Genomic DNA, 20,055 nt, shown 5'->3' with positions numbered 1-20,055 from the left:
CTCCTTACCTCTTATTAAATGGGAGTGTATAAAGCGTGTGTGTCATAAGGGTAAAGTTACAAACTTATTAAACCTCCATATAAGAACTAATAAGTTTTCGGTGAAATATATTAGAAATGATCGTAGAGGTATCTTTGAATAGATCATAGTAATCCCAGTACCAAACCCCTGCAGGTTACAATTTATTGTTGTCTTTTCTTTTTCTTTTTCTAAATTTATGAATCTCGTGAATGGATCAAGCAAGATCAGATATTGGCATCTTTTATATTCATTCACTGTTTGGCAGTCCACCCACAACAGGATTGATGGAAGTGAGAGACAGGAAACTAAAGAGAGCGTTCAGACAATAATCGACAGTGTGTGTTTGTGTGTGTGAGAATTGTGCTCGTAGATGCAAAAAGAGAGGGTGGCCTCTTTTCTTAGGTATGTAATGATTTAAAAGTGAGAATTGAATTAGCGAATATCTCTGAAACTATTTTAGTTATACATATGCACTCCAGAGATTAACCAGAATTACAAGTTTTTCCTGTCATCTCTCTGCGCAATCAAAACACACATATAGTACTGGAAAGTTCAAGTTTTCTAATTAAATTCCGCGTGGAATATAATTTAGAAACTAAAATAAAAAAACTTTTGGAACCATCAGTCGATATAATCAGCAAGCAAACGAAATTCATAGCAAGATATATCATTCTCATCAAAATATTATAAAGCCTCAAACTCCATCTAATGTAGGAGGTCTCTAATAAGACTGAGATTTCGGATAAATTAATATTACTTATGGACTTCAATATAAGAGTTAGTTTGACTTTCATGTTAATCCTATATATAAGATCCTAATCCATTTTATCCCTCATACTTATTCATTTTTTCTAAGGTAACCCTTGTACCAGTTGCATATGTTAAATATTTCATCAAATGGTAGTTCTAGTTAATATAATATACATGATTAGCAAAGATATTTTAAGAAAAATAATACTTATTTATTCCAAATAACTAACTTAACTAGATTTTTTTATCTCTTAAACTAATCAACTAGTTCTTCTATTAAGGACCAGAAGTAATACCGTGGAGACTGAATTGGCATCAATATGATGCGCTGGGAATCTTTAGCCACCTTTCTGGATATGATCGATCTTCTTTGCGATTGTTTATAATAATATTAATTGCTACTTTGTCACATTGCGCTTCCAAGTGGACGTTCTTCCTTTCTTATCATTATCACGAAGACACCGTCACCTTGTTTGCTTCTTCTATATATGGGGATTTCTTCTAAACCATTATTAAAGAAGCATTCAGTTTCCATCATTTTTAGGGGAGCAACTTTTGCTCCATTCAACAATGAACTGATTATATAAAACATTTCTAGGATAATTAAAAGGCACATCTTTTGGTAATTCACGCTGGTGTAAATGGGAAAAAAACTCTCATCGCTTAAATAAATGGTTGGGAGTTTGAATGTCAATTGTTGTTTACGTAAATAAGTACTCGGAAGATATCTTTGGCCAACAAGTACCGGGATGATTTGAGTTCTTTGTAGTGTGAATATTCTGATAATGAGCCAACAAAAAATTAAAATTAAACATAAGAGATTAGTCCCATGTACGTGTCGAATTGTATATATATTTGTGGAATTTCCCCTAGGAATAACATGTTTCATCGTCCAATAGAATAACTAACGAAAGAATTCACAACATGTCAATGTAATAAACTCATAGAGACTGCCAGACTCCTACCATGGAGAGATAACTATGATGAAGAAGCACCCTCTGGTTTTTGGTCACTTTGGTTCTTTTGGACAGCTTCATTGCGTAGACTGTTTTCTCTTGCGTATGCAGCCTTAGCACCCTGCATCAAAACTAAATGATTAGTTGATTCTTGTTAATCAAATACAGACAAATCAAGAGCAAATTATGATTAGAGGATAATGAAACTTTTGTTTCCTTAAGTTTGTCTAATTTATTATTTGGTTTTTGAAGTTTAATCTTTGTCAATTTAAGTCCCTAAAATTTCATAACCATACATAATTACATCACATCTGTGTTTATGATTATATGTCTTCAACCTAAATATTAAAATAAAAACCAATCACCTGATTCACAAGCACCTTCTGTTCAGATTCATTCTTGTAACGATATGATCCTCCAGCTTTTTTAAACCATAAGAACTAATTGTGTACGGTTATGAAATTAAACTCTAAGGATTTGATAAAATTAAACTTTCAGGACCAAATCAATAACTGAGGCAAACTTGAGAGACAAAAAATTTTGGTAATTCTATGATTAATTAGTTGGCAACACTTACTTGGAAAATGGTTCCTAACTTTTTCAACCCTCTAGCCCGTAGCCTTAAAACATCTCTGCTGGCACTAGGATCTTTAAGAACCTGAGCCAGAAACAAGTGAAGTATCATTTTTTTAAAAGTCTTGCAATTAAAGTAAAAACTAGAGAAGGATAAAAGAATAAAGAAAGATATATGCAGAAGTAAATTAAGAATGTAAAAAAAAAAGAAAGAAAGACGTGATGTAAATTATCTGAGTACAACATATGTTGTGGCTTGGAAGTTTTCGGTATTAATCAATATGATAAAAATTGTCAATTAAGCTACAGAAAACAAACGGTGATAAAACATACAGCTAGGCAGACATGTGAGAGAGTTGTTTCAATATCAACCACATTGATCTGCCAAAGGGAATGAATCATGGCATCCTTCTTATCTTCTATCGCTTTCTCCAAGTTTTCGTCTTTGTTTTCTCCTCCTTGGTTTAGCCTCTTCAGCTCTTCTTGGATTTGAATCAAGTTCACAGCACCTAATTAATTCTCAAGTATATATGTATACATATCAGTGTCATTACTTGAAACTTTTCCAACATCATGAAGCCTCCAATCCATCAAGTAATCCTTTTTCGGATGAAATATCCAAATATACTGTCTAGTCTAGCGAGTACCTGAAGCAGCCATGACTTGTGACTTGATCTTGTGTCCTTTGTCTCTTACCCACTCTGCTAAAAAAGGTACTCTCATATATCGGTTATCCTTTCCAATTTCTTTTGCAGCTTTTCGCGTGTAAATATACCCAATTGTGTGTAGCATGGCCTCTCCAAAAGCTGGAATAGTGTCATATATTACTAAACAAATAAATCCTTAGCATAGAACCAGTACATAACACTTAAAAAGGAAGTTCATCGCCCAAGATACTGCGATTTTTCATTTTCTTTCTTTATTTTTTTTATCGAATGTTTCACTTTCTAAATTATTAATAATTTAGAGCAATTAATTAGTATTCTAAGATTATTGCTCACAATTAAGGCACAGGCACGCCTTCTGCAATCAAGACATGATATTCTCATAAAAGATATCTTTCATTAAGAGATATTAATTAGTATCATACTTTCACTCAAGAAACATATTTAAACATTCTGCATATTGGTAAATCATGATATATATATATATATATTTGATTTATAAGTCTTACAGCTTTCGAAGTTCAATTAAAAATTTTTGTAAATGAAATAAATCCAAACCTTATATTGCACCAGAAATTGGTGACATAGTACTCATTTTAGTTTGAAACAGAAATTTTGATTAATCAAATTGAAAAGAATCTATAGCAACAAGCGCATTTTGGAGCAGACAAGGAAAAAAAAATCATAATGAATAAGAGCCTTGGCATGTAAAATGGAATGAAATAAAAAGAGAGAGAGAGAACAATCTACCTTAAAAAAACTATTAAAATCTAAAGAGAGATAAAAAAATTTGTGTTGAAAAAAAAAATTTCCCCGTTTTTCCTTTTAATTTTCAAATCAAACATGCCATAATGCCAAAAACTCAAACCTCCAAATTGCTTATGGTATCTTCAAAACTCCATTGATAGTAATGCCCCAGTTGGCTAGCAAATGAAATATTATTTGGGCCAAGAATCGAGATATTTAATTTTTATGATACATTTGTTATTCTTATTTAGCAGTAATTTATACCGAACGGACATTTTTCATCTATAATTTTCTTTTTTTTTTTTACTTCTCTATTCTATTCTACCTCTGCCAAGAGAGAAGAGTATAGTTAGTACCGGCTTGTGAAAGTTGGGCTGCTTCTGAATTTGCCCATGTTGTAAATTCTTCTGTTTTACCATCGACAAAGGGTTGGAGGTGATGTATAAGAGCGGTTATAAGTTTTTCTTCCCTATCTTTCTGCCATGCCTACGTACGGATCCAAATTACAGCAGTTCAGCAGTTAATAACAGGAAGTGGGAAGCAGAAACTGCATGGGATAACAGAGAGAGAGAGAGAGAGAGAGAGAGAGATCGAATAAGTGTACTTTTATCTTCTCTTGAATTATTAGCTTACGAACTTCAGGGTCTTGTAGGTCTTCCTCAACTTCTATGGATGCTAGAGAAGCCAATGCAAGTTGCCCTATATATTCCTCAAAACATTCACTCCCAAACAGCATCCCAAATACGGCTGTAGGGTCTAACATGGATTCTCTGCCAACCAAAATGTTCAGTATATATTATTCACTTTCTCAATCGACACATATATAAATAAGTAGTTGGTTTAGCAAGACACAACAGGAAAAATCAGAGGGAGGTCATCAAAGTATAAACATTGTATAAGTAGTACTCTAAAATCATGACTTTATGGCTTCAACTGCAGAGACAGAATTTCATGAAATGATGGAGATCATAACCAAACAGATTTTAACTTCTTTTTTCAGTTATATATGTATATGTATATTTGTATGTGTATGTGTATGTGTATGTATGTGTATATATATATGAGGTTGTATGTAAACTTACTGTGGTACTCCTGACTTTCCGTGCTTATCATATGCTTCACGCTTTGTAGGATCACTTAAGACCTGGTACGCCTCACCAAGTTGCTGTGCACAGATACCATACAGGACATATTCCATGAAAAGGAAATTGAAAGAGAAAACACGAGATGTCTTGAGCTTTTTTTTTAACCACATTCAAGACAACTGAAAGAAGAAACCAGAGATAAAAGAATGACAGGCAAGAAATTTTATGACTGATTCATGTTCGGACACAAAAACCAACCAGGAATGATAAATAATACTTTATAGAGTACGACATTGTATCATGAAGGGCAGTGAGTTCAAAATCCGCATCAAACCATTCACTCCTCAACGTGCTCACCTGAAAATTCTTGGCAGCTGTGGGATCCCCAGGATTCTTATCAGGGTGAACTATCCTTGCCTGAAAAAAAGAAAGAAAAGTTGTCAGCAGCCTAGCTCAATCATAAACACAACACCAGAGGTCCATGTACATCTAAGATGTCAGCAACTAAGTTCTATCTGACAAATTAAACACATTTATGTGACGAATAAGACCACTATGCAAGTGTAAGAAATTGTTCCAAATGATACGTGATTCAGTTGAAAACATAATCATCTAACGTATTCAGGGGCGTACGTCAGGGAGGTACAATGCAGATTAGCTGTATGGCAAGATCAAGTTAAACAAATGCACTGGTACAAATTGAACGTTCACATCACGCCTTTCAGATTAATTAATTCCAAAATATAAACACAAAATTAAGTTCAGAAGCATCGTCAAATGTGAGTTCGTTCGGCGCCCATTTATGCTCTCAGAATTCAGGAAAGGAAACATATTAAGCATAGATGGAGAAGGATTTACCTTGATATAGTAGGCCTTCTTGATCTCAGCAGAGGAGGCATCAACGTCGACGCCTAATGTATCGTAGTACGTGGTGTCCTTCACCATAGCTTGATGATATCCGAATCACAATTCCAATCTCTCGAATAAGTAACTTGTGAAAATGCAGTCACCCGGTTATTATGACCACGATTTGATACACACTTGCAAGCGAAACATTCTAAATGGTGAAAACCCTCAAGATGAATGCGAACGAAAGTACATTAAATCGCTTTTGTGATTTCCTTCTTTCTTTGGAGTCGAAGGTATAACGTAATTTTCCCAACGACGAGAAACTTGTTTCGCTCTTTATTACTCCTCTGGTAATCACGGGCCGGAGAGAGAAGGTGCTTTTTATCTTATTCATCACGTCATTTCGTTATATTTTTAGCGTTGATGTATTATTTCAAATAAAAATAAAGTTAAAAATTTATTATATTTTAATAAAAAATTAATACATTTTTAAAAAAAATTTAACTATATGAAATATGTTACTCTTTCAATCCTTAATATAAGACCCAAGTGTTGAGTTGGTTTTAATCTTAAATATAAGACTCATTTTTCATATTTATCAATTTTCTCTAAATTATCCCTATGAATACTCCCTCAATCATAATCAAATAGAAGAAGGAGAGGAAGTATTAAGAAAGATGATTATGGTGTTTTAGAAAAAATGTGTCACTTTTCTTATAATTAACTAACTTATCTAACTTTCTTAATCTAATCAAATTAGTTAAATGGGTTTTATATTAAGGATTAAAAGAGTATATTTTAATGAAGTATAAGCTTTGGTTTTTGAGAAAAATATTTTCTAAAAAAATACCTAAATAAAACTCGTTTCTTTTTACGCGGCAAGCCCAAGCGCCAGGGGCTTGCCGCATAAAAAGAACAGACAGGATTAATTGGCCGATCGGGAAACTAAAAACATCTTGAGCGTTCATTGTTAAAAAAAAAAAATCCTATCCGTTCGTTGCTGATTAGCCTATCCATCCTCGCGGTCACGGAGCTTGTTTTCATCGCCGTGGCCATTTTTGTGCGTGCTTCTTCGTCCCCTCCCCACTAGCTCTTGATTATTCCTGGTCCTTCCGTCTTAGCCGGCCTATGACCTTCGCGATCCTTCCTCCCTCGCCGGCATACTACGGCGATACCGTATATTATTGATACTGATTTTATCCAACAGTGAGTAACGGTTTGCAACGGATTGTAACTGCCATTTACCACCATGCAGAGTTCTGCGCGCCCGCCGGCCACTTCACAGAGTGTGAGATAAAGGCATTGCAGAACCTTGTTCGAAAATGGAGGTCAATACCATGTCCCAGGCTTTGCAACTTCACGCACGAGTTCTGAAATTAGGAAACACACAGACCAGCGAGTCCCAGAAAATTTTGTCCAATATCTTCACTTTTTCTGCCCTATCAGCCGCCGGAGATCTCAACCACGCTCGTCTCATCCTCAAATCCAATCCTTCTTTGAACTCTTACTTTTACAACACCATCATCCGAGCTTACTCTTGGAGCTCCGACCCCACCCATCCCTCACAAGCTCTCTCTCTTTTCCTCTCAATGCTCCATGGACCGTCCCATAACATGCCTGGACCTGATAAGTTTACTTTCCCCTTTGTACTCAAATGTTGTGTCCGTTTGAATCTCACCCCTCAAGGGGAACAGATCCATGGGTTGATTGCTAAAATGGGTTTGAGTTCGGATTTGCATATTGGGAATTCTTTGATTTATATGTATTCAGAGTTTGGGGAAGTGGGAAATGCATATGATGTGTTTGATAGAATGTCTAAGAGAGATGTGGTGTCCTGGACTTCTATGATTGATGGCCTTGTTGACAATGATCGGCCTGCTGAAGCAATAAAGAAGTTTGAAGAAATGTTGGAAAGTGGGATTGAGGTGAATGATGCTACGGTTGTATCTGTTTTAAGAGCATGTGCTGAAATGGGAGCGTTAAGTGTGGGGAAGACAGTGCATAAAATTGTGAAGGAGAGGAAGCTTCATTATAAGGGTAATGTTATGACAGCGCTCCTCGATATGTACGCCAAATGCGGTTGTATAGAAAGTGCATGGCAGGTTTTTAATGGTGATATCATGGACAGAGACGTTTTTGTTTGGACGGCAATGATTTCTGGCCTGGCTAGCCATGGAAAATGCAAGGAAGCTATTGACCTGTTTTATGAAATGGAAGCTTCAAAAATAAAACCTGATGAAAAGACAATGACCGCAGTTTTATCAGCATGTAGGAATGCGGGCTCGATTCCTCAATGTTACAAATTTTTTAGTAGCATACAAAAAAGATACGGTATAAGACCAACTATTCAGCACTACGGTTGCATTGTAGACCTCCTAGCCAGAGTAGGTCGTTTAAAAGAAGCCGAAGAGTTTATTAATAAAATGCCTATCAAACCTGATGCAATACTTTGGAGAACCCTGATATGGGCTTGTAATATTCATGGGGATACTACTAGAATTAAGCGTTTGATGAAACACCTTGGGTTACAAGAGATGGATGCAGATGATAGTGGAAGCTTCATACTTGCTAGTAATGTTTATGCATCAGAGGGAAAGTGGTGTAAAAAGGCGAAAGCGAGGGAGCTGATGAAACAGAAAGGACTAGTAAAGCCAGCAGGATGTAGCAGGATTGAAGTTGAAGGTGTGATACATGAATTTCTGATGGGAGATTATAATCACTCTGAAGCAAAGAACATATATTTCAAATTAAACGAAATGGTAGATAAATTGAGAAAAGAAGGGTATTATCCAAAAGTTTCTGAAGTCTTGCTTGAGGGAGATGATCAGGAAAAAGCCAATCAGCTGCTTCACCACAGTGAGAAACTTGCTCTTGCTTTTGGATTAATCAGAACAAGTCCAGGGTCTGAAATCCGGATCGTGAAAAATCTAAGGTCTTGTGATGACTGTCATGAATTTATGAAACTAGTCTCTAGGGTGTACCAAAGAGATATCATAGTAAGAGACAGAATACGTTTTCATCAGTTCAAAAATGGTGACTGCTCTTGCAAGAATTACTGGTAGCATTAAGATTGTTGTTAGATATTGGCAATTGATGTGCAATGAGATATTCAGAAGCATACAAGACACGGGAACTGCTAGTTTTGAGGCATAATTTGTCAACTGAAAAATGTATATATTTGAAATGTTCACTGGAATGCTGACTTAAAAGCAGAAACTCCTTTTCATTCTTTTACCTATCTTGCTTATTACTTTCTTTAGTGGGGAAAAAAGTCGCTGAACTATTTATTATTCCTGAGATTCGCTATTTATATGACTAATCTAAGAAGTCAGAAGAACAAGGATATAAGAAATGTGGCTTTATGGTGGAGAAATTATCTGGGAGTGCATTAAAATCTGCCTCCTTTTGTGAACTGCAAATTGAAACATGCGACAGAATGAGACTGATAAGATTATTGCAAGGATGAATGGTGCAAGCATACCGAGATAAGGTTTGTTCTTATTATTGTTATTGTTGTTGAACGGTGCAACCAGAACGCCCAAAGACTCTCTTTTGAAGTTAATACCCTTGACAATTTCTTGTGAGTCACCCTGCTTATGATTACACAGTTGGTATCCACTCTTTTTACTACTTTATGATGATAACTTGCGAAACCTATCGGAGATTTGCTCTTAAATTCTTCAAAAGCAAGGTGCATGTTCTGACAGAAATTTCCTACGTCAGAATTCTATGCTGTTTGCCTTAGTTTTGATGAAAAGTGACATGCTTGATCATGTCTCTCATGTTTTTGGTTGGTTAGTAAACTAATCTGGACTGTGCTGTGCCTCTCATGCATTTTTGGAAACACTACTATGAATAGTCAAGGTTTGTAATGAATAATTAGTGATTGCAGTGATCAATGTGATTTTTTTACCGGCATAACTGCAATTGGATAGAGAAATACTAATTGTTTTGTTTCTAGAATGACTTGTATGGGGAAATGAACTTGTTCCCATAACAGCAAGTCGGATGGACTTTGTCAGTCTAAAGTACTCTTATTGGGCTATGTGGGAGGGGAGGCTTGTCCATGAGTTGTTAAGTTTTCTTTTTTTGGACCGAAAGGAGCGTTGTTAAGGTTATATTGTGTTTGACCCCAAAAAATGGTTATTTGTAGCCCAAAAAAAGGCTATTTTGTGTTCAATAATACTTTATTTTGAATAGTTAGGACTTTAATTAAAATATACAGATTATCTTTTACCATTTGAATAAGTGTGGATAAGACTTCACCCATCCTATTTCTTATCCTATCCATCCAGGATTAGTGTGGATTCTTATATTTTAAATAGTCCTCCTTATCATTCTATAAATAGTCTTAGTGTTTCTTCATTTGTAAGATCCTTTAACAAATTAGACAATAAAGTATTTTGAAGTCACTCTCTTTCAAGTTTTTCCACTCCCCTAGGTTTCTATTATCTCTAAATTGTTATTTTATGCGTCCTTCCCTCTTTCATCTTTATGATTTCTAAGGTTAGTGTTTATTTGGGCCCCAAAAAAATAATAAATTAGTACTAAAGTTGATGGTTACCAATTTGAATTTTTCTGCATAAATCTAGATGGTTAAAGAAATTGAACATTGTTTCTAGACTACCATCACCCCCTTTCCTCATAAAATTGCGAAAATTGCGGTTGTTTAGCAGCCAGGTTGGTTTTCTAAAATATCATGCCTGACAGTTTTTTTGGGTAAGAAAATTGTTAAGGACCCGAATTATAATTAATTAATTAATTAGCTAAAAAAATCAGATATTAAATGGAAAAGATCATTCTATGAGACACAAAAATATAGAATTTAACCACAAGGGAAAAAAAAAGAATAATTCATTTGAATAGGCCCCATATAATCCTCTTCATTTTATCACTGACCAGATGTGTGTAAAATAAATTTTACATAAAGTTATGCAATGGATGTTTTATAGTACTTTCTCCAATCCTTAATATAAAACTTTCTCCAATCCTTAATATAAAACTTTATTTAACTTTTAGTTTGGTCTTAATTATAAGAATCCAATCCATTTTGTCTCTCATATTTATGTTTTTTTTTGTCAAGGTAGTCCTTCTAATAATGGTCGTTTTAGCCAATAAACTTGATTAGCAATGATATTTTAGGAAAGACAACACCTATTACTTAACTTATTTTATTAATTTCCTCAAATTAGTTAACTAGCTCTTATAATTAGAACCAGAGGTAGTAATAAATTATGTCCATTTGCCCTTATTAATTAAAAGCCAAGGTGCATCAAGTCCCCAAACGTGCACCTCCCATTAGTTCACTCTCCCATTTTGAGCAGTGATTATATTTTATTTGACTACATTCACTAATGACCAACCCACCCACAACCTTTTATTTCTCTTTTAATATTCATCTCAACCCCTCTTCCATTCTTTTTTAAATAGTAATAATGATGATGATAATAAAATTCTAGATCAGTCTAGCACTAGCCTAATTGTGATCATTATAAGCTTATTCAATTAGATGCAAGCACGAACAAATAATTAAATGCCCAAAGTGACTGAACCATTGAAGAGCATGGGGGGTCACGTTGTGGCCTGCTTTCCAGTTAGAAAAATGTGGAAACTCAGCTTTTTATAACATGCAATCAAATCCCAAAACAAGACATCATGGGAGATTTCATCATCCTTGTCCCTCCTTTTCACATGTTAGCCCTAATTCATAATTTTTTTAGGTATATGTACCATACTTAGCCTTTTTTTTTTTCTTGGCCCCTTGCCCTTTCTTCTTTCTTGTTTCTTAAGTAAAATAATTATTCTCAGGTCCACAATATTTGCCATATTATATATTAACCACACTAATAACAATGTATCAATTTTCTGGCAAGAAAAAACAATGTATCAGTATAAAATATAAAATTTATAACAAATCGCATTACATATAGGTCATAAATAGTATAACTTATTTTACAAGTTTTTTAACTTAAACAGACCACTCAATCAATCATTAAAAATTTATTGAAATTATATATGCATTTTTTATTTTTTACAATCTATTACATAATTTATTAATTTTTCAATATTTACGCAATTTCAGCTTAAAAGATCTTATAATTTTATCTAAATATTGTTTTAAATTTTCACATCCTTTCCATGTTTAGGGAATATTTTAAAAAAAAAACAGAGATTTATATAATTTATTTTTTAAAAAAATAATATACGTTCTAAAAAGTAAAAACAAGGAGGAGATCATTATGAATTTAACCATATTCAAGATAATTTTATATTGATTTTTAAAAAGAAAGGATTGTTTGTCTAGTTGCAGTAAAATCTAGGGCAGGTATATGTAGTTTATTCAAAACAAAATATTATATCTTGAAACGGAACTTGGAGATAACTTCTATAATAAAGTAAAATATCACAAATGGTAAACAAGAAGTCTCAACTTATTAAATTTCCACCATCTCTTCTCTCTCTCTCTCTTTTTAAATACAAATTTTACCTTCTTTTCACAGATCAACAAAATTAATTGATATCTTAAATTATCTTCTCTTGTTGATAAAAATTTAAAGCCGCCCCATCTTCCTATAAATATTATTCTTTAAATAATCTTCTCTCTCACACACCTTCTCTCAATTAGTTAAAAACAATATATTTTTAAAAGAAATTTTTATTAAAAAATAAATATATCAATTATTGTCTAAATTTTACCGAAAACCTTACAAATTCAATTTTCAAAATTTTCTAAGAATTATTGTCTAAGTACTAATTAGAATCAGAAGTAATATATCAAAAACATGATGGAGATGTACATTATACATGGAGATAACCCATTGGCTGCAATCCTTTTCTAAGGAAAACAAATAATCAGTACCAATAATTTGTATCCAACAGTTACATTCTACGTCTATCTTTTCTAGAAGACAACTATTAAACTATTCAACAGAAACTAAACAAACAGACAAAATAAGATCAAGGGCCATCTTTTTTCCTCCATCTCTGTCCCTTCAAGCATCATTTCAGATGCCGTGTTTCTGGACACTATTTTTATTCTTTATATATAAATATATATTAATTACCTCTCTTTATTTAAATAGTGGCCATTAGCAAGAAGGAATATGAGCTTATTGATTTTAGAGTGGAAAAAAGAATAGGAATAAAGGTAAATTCTGTATGAAAGTGACCAAATTGATATTAAAGAGAATATAATTTAAATAAAGAGAAATTGCAGAATCAGAAGTGATGGCTGAAGTTGAATTTGAGTGTGGAAAAAAAAATTTGAGAATGTAGATGGTTCAAACAATAATTCCAAATCTAATATCTGCTTTTTGGAAACTTTTTTGTGGCAAAAAAAAATGATTCCCTTATAATTTGGTGGCAACCCTCCATTTGATATCCAGTAATATTGTGCCAATTTAGTGAATATTTATCAATCAATCAGTATCTTTGGTGGGTCCCTTTGTTCTAACACGAGCTTCTTACTTTGCAACTTTGTAGAGAGATTATGGCATTATAGTACTGTAATAAATCAACTACCCAGAGATTTCCACATTATTGGAACAAAATTATCCATCACGTCATTTCCATTTAAACTAATCTACACTTTATTGGAAATAATTGGAATTGACTGTACCATGTTTCTTTTCGCATTAATGGGGGCTAGCTGTTTTACTTGTGATTAAGATTTAACATCAAATATTTATTAATAAGGTTTAGAGTTGTCATTAACAACCAAGGTGTAAAAAACAAAAAAATAGCACTCCTCCGATTCTAAATATAAAATTCTTATAAAAGTTTTATATTTATGACCGGAGGAGTACTACTTATGTAACCAAGAAAAATATTGCTACTTAATTAATGTCTTGATTGGAATTCTAATATTCTATTTTCAACTTAAATACATGCCATATTTCAAATTTTAAGATGTAATTATTATTTGTTTTTAATAATATTCTTGTCAAATAGATAGCACTGAATGGAGGAGGTTAATATTTAAAATAGGACCATATTTACGTTAAGTTTTTTATGTTTATTATGTCAAGTTTTCTGATCAACATAGTAATGTGTTCTATTTCTAAAATATTATTATTTAATTATAAATTCACATAAAAAAAGATATAACACTTGGCTATATGTGATTGGAGAATTTGACCTAATAATACTATCTCTGATCCTTAAGATAAGAGTTTATTTGACTTTTATTTTAGTTTTAAATATAAGATGCCAATCCACTTTGTCTCTCGTATTTATCCATTTTTTTTAAAATAGTACTTATAATAATAGTAATTTAAGCCAATACACTTAATTAGTAAGGATATTTTAAGAAAGACAATACATATTTATTACAAATAACTAACGTAACTAATTTTCTTAATATATTCAGATTAGTCAACTAGTTTTTATATTAAGAAAAGGGTGTAGCATAAGAAACTTGAACTAAGTATTTTTTTTAAATAGGATGATATTGAATGGAGGATAAAACTGAAAGAAAAAAAAATTAAGTAGTACATAAATTTTGATTTACCCCTACTCTGTGTTTCTTGTAGGAGGACAGTAAATAAAGACAGGTGCCATTTTTATGATAAAAAGTTTGGTTGAACGGTGCTTGATTAACTTGTTAGACATAAGATAGGTCCTCACATATCAAATCATTTACTAATTAATGAGATTTTGATATTGACAACGAAAATTTGAACTCATATAACTATGTTCTCAACTTCTCATATGAAACTAGTATATTTTAGTTTATTACTAATAAATACAAGATTTAACCTTTTTATCTCCCATATTATTTTTTTTATTGCACCTCTATCTATTGGGGCATCATTGCCTCTGCAAACTAAAATTTGATGACGAATTGGCAGGATTATCTTCAAAAAAAAAAATGTTATAAATTTTCTACGTAATACTAGTCACAAATAGCTAATTTATTTTTGAAAGCAAAACAATAAAATACCCTATAAATTATTAAAAGGTAAATTAGTACGGGTGAACTTTGAAATTCTAATTTAGATTTCTTGTACCATTTTAAATTTTTCAAATATTGTATTACACAAACACCTTTTATTATGTTTTTTTTTTTAAATATTGCCATCTGAGCACTTCTAGCTGCCGGAGTTTCAGCGCCGGCAACCTTGTCGATGGCCAGCAGCTGAAACTCTAGTGATCGGCCGTTAGAGCTCTGGTGACTATTCTTTCTTATATATTGATTATTTTTTTAACTATTGACTACCTTCGTTTTTAAAACTCCAATGACTACTCTTGTTTAGCTACTAACTACTCTAATATTGCACTTGACTATTTTTATTTTTAAAATTTTGGTAACTATTTTTGTTTAGTTATAGACCATCTAGTTTCGCTATTAACCACTTTTATTTCAAAAGTTTAAAAAATACATTAAATATTGTTGAAGATCTAATAACTATTTTTTGTTTACTTATTTACTATTCTTATATAGTTAATAGCTATATAAAAATTGTCACCAAAACTTGAAAAACAAAAGTAGTCAATAGTTAAACTATAACACTCGATAGTTATATGAAAATAGTCATCGAGAATAATGACAGTTTTGTCATCTCACAATATTTTAAAATTTCAAAACAACACAGAGGTTCTGATTTGAGATTTTGAAATTCACATACTTTAATTTATCTTTTAACTTTTTTAGGGTATTTTAGTGTTTTTTTTTTTTGGAGGATTATACACATCCTAATCAATTAGACGGATAAAGCAACACAACTGATCTCCAAGTAAATCCGACAGTAACCTAGATTATTGCTTCTCCACATGCACCACTTAACGCCATTCTCATTTGTTTCCCAATTAATGTCTGTCCTTCTCGCATTCTATTTTAATTGCTTCTCACCAGCTAGCTGCCAAGCATTGGATAATCCAAGACAACAATATAAGGAACAGCAGATTCGAAGTGCATTTTCATTTTAATGATTACATGTAGGCTTCTACTGAGATCTATAATTAATTAATCAAAAGACTCAAATAATTAATTGTCTCGATAGACCCTTCAATTGAAAAAAAGAAAAAGAAAAGGGCTAGTGTAATTTTCTGAGAAAGTTAAGCCATCATATTGCTCTCAGTAGGAGGTTCCAGTGATACATTAACTGGAAGCTAAAATAATTGATCAGTTCTAAACAGAATGGTTAACTAAATTTTAATTTGGTTTGAAATATAAGATTCTAATTTATTTTACCTCTCATATTTATCTATTTTGTCTTTGAATAATCTCTATGATGATTGTAAAAATTGCTTCAACACACATGATTGACAAAGATATTTAAAAGAAAAATAATATCTATTTTTATAAATAATTGATTTAACTAATTTTTTTATATTCATAAATTAATTATCTTTTTGGCCAAATCATAAATTAATTATTTGGCTTTTATATTATGGATCAGTTTAATTTGATAGCAATATCTCGGTCACACAAAAAAAAAAAGTTGATACTGATATTATTTTTTTGTTAAGGACTAGAATGACAATTATTCTTTTGCGGCAACTAATTAAAAAGGATGTGAGGGGACAAACTTGCAAATATATGTCAGCAATCATTAGACGTGCAAAATCGGCCAAAAGGCAAATTTCTGGTTTAATTTAAAATCAATTAGAAGGCTATTGTGGTGTGAACTGGAGAGAGTTTTGACATAAAAATATATCCATGTTTAATTAATGCTGATAAATAATTAATTGTCTACGGTCTACCCTCATATTAATTGTTACGTAGGTGCCCACGGAACCATATTTTTAAATATATTTGTATCGTGACTTCCTCGTAATAACATAACAAAACATTGACAGCCCTCGTGCCTCTAATAAGATTTATATTTCCATGATTTTTATTTGTTTAATTCATACAAATATATCTAAAACTTAAATTAAATTATATGTTTATCTCTTTTAAATTTAATTAAATTTATTTTTTAATATCAGAATTTATATAAATTTCACCCGAAAGCAATAAATTTTTCCGGTAATCGGAATTTTAAAAAATGACTGTACAAGCATCAATCAATTAAAAAATTATTGTGTTTTTGCTTCGTTTACTAAGAAGAGAGGGGGAAGTACGAAAGGTATGGTATCTCGAGAAAACTATTGTCCCTCTTTCTAGCTATTTTATTACCCTAATGCTTATGTTTGGAATCATATAATGCTTTCTTGCCACCTTCCACTACCTCACTAAAATAATTTATTTACTTATTATGAGCCTGTCCTTCACAAGTCACAATGTGACAGTTAGGTTTAAATCCTTACTAAAGAAGTGTTTGGATAGAAACCAAACCATGGTTTCAGAAGTGCTTTTACGGATTATAAAGTAAATATGTGGAGGAGGTTACCTCGTTTTACGGAAAAGTGCTTCTGAAACTACGGTTTTGGAACACCCAAACAGGCCCTAAAATAAATACCACATTTAATATCCTATGATGCTTGAAACATGATTGCCTCTAATAATAAGTAAATATATGTACTACTCCGTCTCTAATTATAAGAATCTTTTGATCAAATTATGTTTTTTAAGAAAACAGTTAAAATTAGTTAAAGCAATTAATATATAACAAATGTAAGTTTTTTTTTTCAAATATACCCCTAATAAACGTAAGAGAGTAATAATGAGATAAATAGAGAGAGAATGTAATATATGAAATTTATTAGGGGTAAAACAGGTAACGATACATTAGATGTCTAGACAAACTCAAAGAGGACCTTATAAAAAGGGACAAATCTATTCAAAAAAGAGAATCTTACAATCAGGGACGGAGGGAGTACTTGGCAAAAAATAACATCTTCTCAAGTTTTAAATAATACTCCTCCGGTCTTTAATATAGGACCCAATTCTTGAGTTGATTTTGGTCTTAAATATAAAACCCATTTATCATATTTATCAATTTTTTCTAAATTACCCCCATGGATACTCCTTCAACCATAATTAAGTAGAAGAGGGAGAAGGGTATTAAGAAAGATAATTATGGTATTTTAGGAAAAATGTGTCACATTTCTTATAATTAACTAACTTACCTAACTTCCTTAATGTAATCAAATTAGTTAAATGGGTCTTATATTAAGGATCGGAAGAGTACTATCTCTAGTTATAATTATAAAATCTTATTTATAGATTATAAACAAAATTTTATAATTAGGATAGCATTTGATACAGTTATATTCACATTAGTTGGAGCGCTTTAATAAGTTGTCATTTTGTTTACTATCACTCTAATTCTCTATACTGCAGAAATTTCACTTTCGTATTTATAGCAAAGGAGTTCAAATCTGGCCTGTAATTCAAATATTATAAGACTCAATATCAAAGATAGAGGTTTTCAACCCCTTTCTTATTATTATATAGGTATCAAGCTTTTTATACCTTTTAAAATTTAGATAAATTTTATACTGTATATCGTTTTTAATCTCTACTTTTTCATGGCAAATCTTGGCTGCGCCCCTAAACAAATCTGACTAGAAATAACTCTTCTAATTTGATTTTATTTTCATTTAAAATAAGGATTGAATTTCTAACCTTTTATGTCCAAAAAAAAAAAGAATTTATGACTTTTCGTTGAGAGGGCGATGGTAATACATATACAACATTCGATTCAATGTTTGTTTCAATAAATTGATATCATTTGAAAAAAGAAGTCATTTTCCCAAGTTCCATGTGACTGAACCACATGCTTAATGCCAATCTCCATAAACAATTAATGCAAATAATATTAAAAAACATTAATTAGATTACAGTACTGTCCCTCAGTACATATTCAAATTACAAAACCACCTCCTACTTTGAATGAATTATACTCTCTTTTTGTTTAAGTGAAAAATAAAAGTGTGTCAATGAGTATAATCATCATTAATAAATCATCATTAATACTTCTTAAATCACTGTTTTAATTTAATTTCTAAAAAATTCAAATGAGAAAATTAAAAGGTTTTTTATTGAATAATCAAATTAGCATATAATGAGAATAAAATGAATTTTTGTAAAGTAAATTGTATAACGCTTGTCAGAGGTAAGCTAGGAAATGAGATTTTTTTTTTTATTTAGATATCTGATAGGGTGAAAATACAGAAAGAACGAGAATGAAAGATGTGGAAGTTATCGAAATATTGTTAATAAATATGACTTAAACTTGATATCAAAAAATTATTCTTCGGCAAATTATATTTTTCTTTCTTTTGCATTTTTCAAGGTGAAGGGGATACCTCCCTATCCAAACAGAAAGGTTCATTGTTTGGAAGAATTATAATAAGATTTTAAGAAAAAAATAATTACTAAAATTTTTTAATAACAATCTAAATAATATGTAATGAAAAGTTTTAAAGTAGAAGATAATAGCTGCTGGGACTAGTTTTTTTTTTTTTTTGACCTCATTATAATTTCTTCTTATTGTTTACCTTCCAAAGACGAACCCTGCAGTGGAATCAATTGAAGAAATACTTTTGAGTTTACCAAGCGCGACCTAAAGCCTAAAGTTTAGAGCTTGTCCTTTTTAGACTTTTCACTGCTTCCTAAACAGTCCAAATCACAAATCCTACACGGTCCCTTCGGGAATCTTAACCACTTTCGAAGCAACTTCATTACTATTACGCCCTCTTCCCATTTCTCCACCTAACACTCTCCGTCTTTTGTCAATTGTTTGCTCTTGTCACTAACATGAATTTTGTCCAATAATAATAATCATAATAATCTCAAAAATTTTGTCAATTTTTTTAAAAATAAAGTTGAGCTAATAACTTATGGACACTTTGATTATTTGATACAGCAAAAAGTGACTTTTGCTTTGTATAAAAAAAATTCAGACTTTTCCTAATATTCATTTTTCTACCATTCATAATGCACAAGACTCTCGAAATGCCCCTCTCCCCACTAAATCTCTTGAGAATATATGTAGTTAATACTTAACACTAAACGCACTATGAAAATTAATTAGAAGGATTTTTTTTTTTTATGGGCTGAGAGGGAGAATAAAGTCGAAAAATTACTGTGCTTGCCACTTGCTTTGCAATATTGATGGTGATGCGCAGAGAGACTCCTATTTATCAAATCTCTCATTGACTTTTGTGTTTATATTCATCGAATCAAACTAAAAATCTCCAAATCATCAGAAAAATTAAAAAGCAAAACTGGTAGGCAGACACATAGAAAGAGGATTTCAACAGTACAGAAAGTGCCCGGCATTATAATGAATCGAACTGTGATTGAGTGTTGTGTACCACACAAACCAGTACTTGTGTTTGTCAAACAAAGAAGAAAAGACCTGAAACCACCAAATACTGTGCATTAATTAAAAAGAACAATCAATAAAAAGCGCACAAAAAAAAAAAGGGCTAGAGAGAGTGACAGAGGAATTAAGCAACAGACGACAATAACAACAGCAATGATAACACACTAAGCTTGAATCATAATACCCCATA

At 31.8% G+C, this 20,055-nt stretch overlaps 2 protein-coding genes across 2 annotated transcripts; one reads left to right on the top strand and one right to left on the bottom strand.

Moving 5' to 3' along the window:
* Positions 1 to 1,582: 1,582 nt before the first annotated feature.
* Positions 1,583 to 5,803, bottom strand: LOC114725579 (chaperone protein dnaJ 10-like). Its single transcript, XM_028912106.1, has 9 exons — positions 5,656 to 5,803; positions 5,155 to 5,214; positions 4,795 to 4,877; positions 4,317 to 4,482; positions 4,069 to 4,198; positions 2,948 to 3,106; positions 2,634 to 2,809; positions 2,305 to 2,385; positions 1,583 to 1,848 (listed from the first exon to the last, which is right to left on the bottom strand). Exons 1-9 carry the CDS (start codon positions 5,740 to 5,742, stop codon positions 1,750 to 1,752), a joined length of 1,041 nt encoding a protein of 346 aa, XP_028767939.1. The 5' UTR covers positions 5,743 to 5,803; the 3' UTR covers positions 1,583 to 1,749.
* Positions 5,804 to 6,980: 1,177 nt separating this feature from the next.
* LOC114725578 (pentatricopeptide repeat-containing protein At4g21065-like) lies at positions 6,981 to 8,903 on the top strand. Its single transcript, XM_028912105.1, has one exon. The coding sequence runs from the start codon at positions 6,984 to 6,986 to the stop codon at positions 8,706 to 8,708; it is 1,725 nt and encodes a 574-aa protein (XP_028767938.1). The 5' UTR covers positions 6,981 to 6,983; the 3' UTR covers positions 8,709 to 8,903.
* The last annotated feature ends 11,152 nt before the right edge of the window (positions 8,904 to 20,055 follow it).

Source organism: Neltuma alba, unplaced genomic scaffold (assembly GCF_004799145.2).
Source record: "Neltuma alba isolate B1F8T4 unplaced genomic scaffold, ASM479914v2 tig00012255_pilon, whole genome shotgun sequence".
NCBI lineage: Eukaryota > Viridiplantae > Streptophyta > Magnoliopsida > Fabales > Fabaceae > Neltuma > Neltuma alba.
The sequence above is the reverse complement of the archived record's forward strand: the minus strand, read 5'-3'. Positions and strand labels throughout refer to the sequence as shown.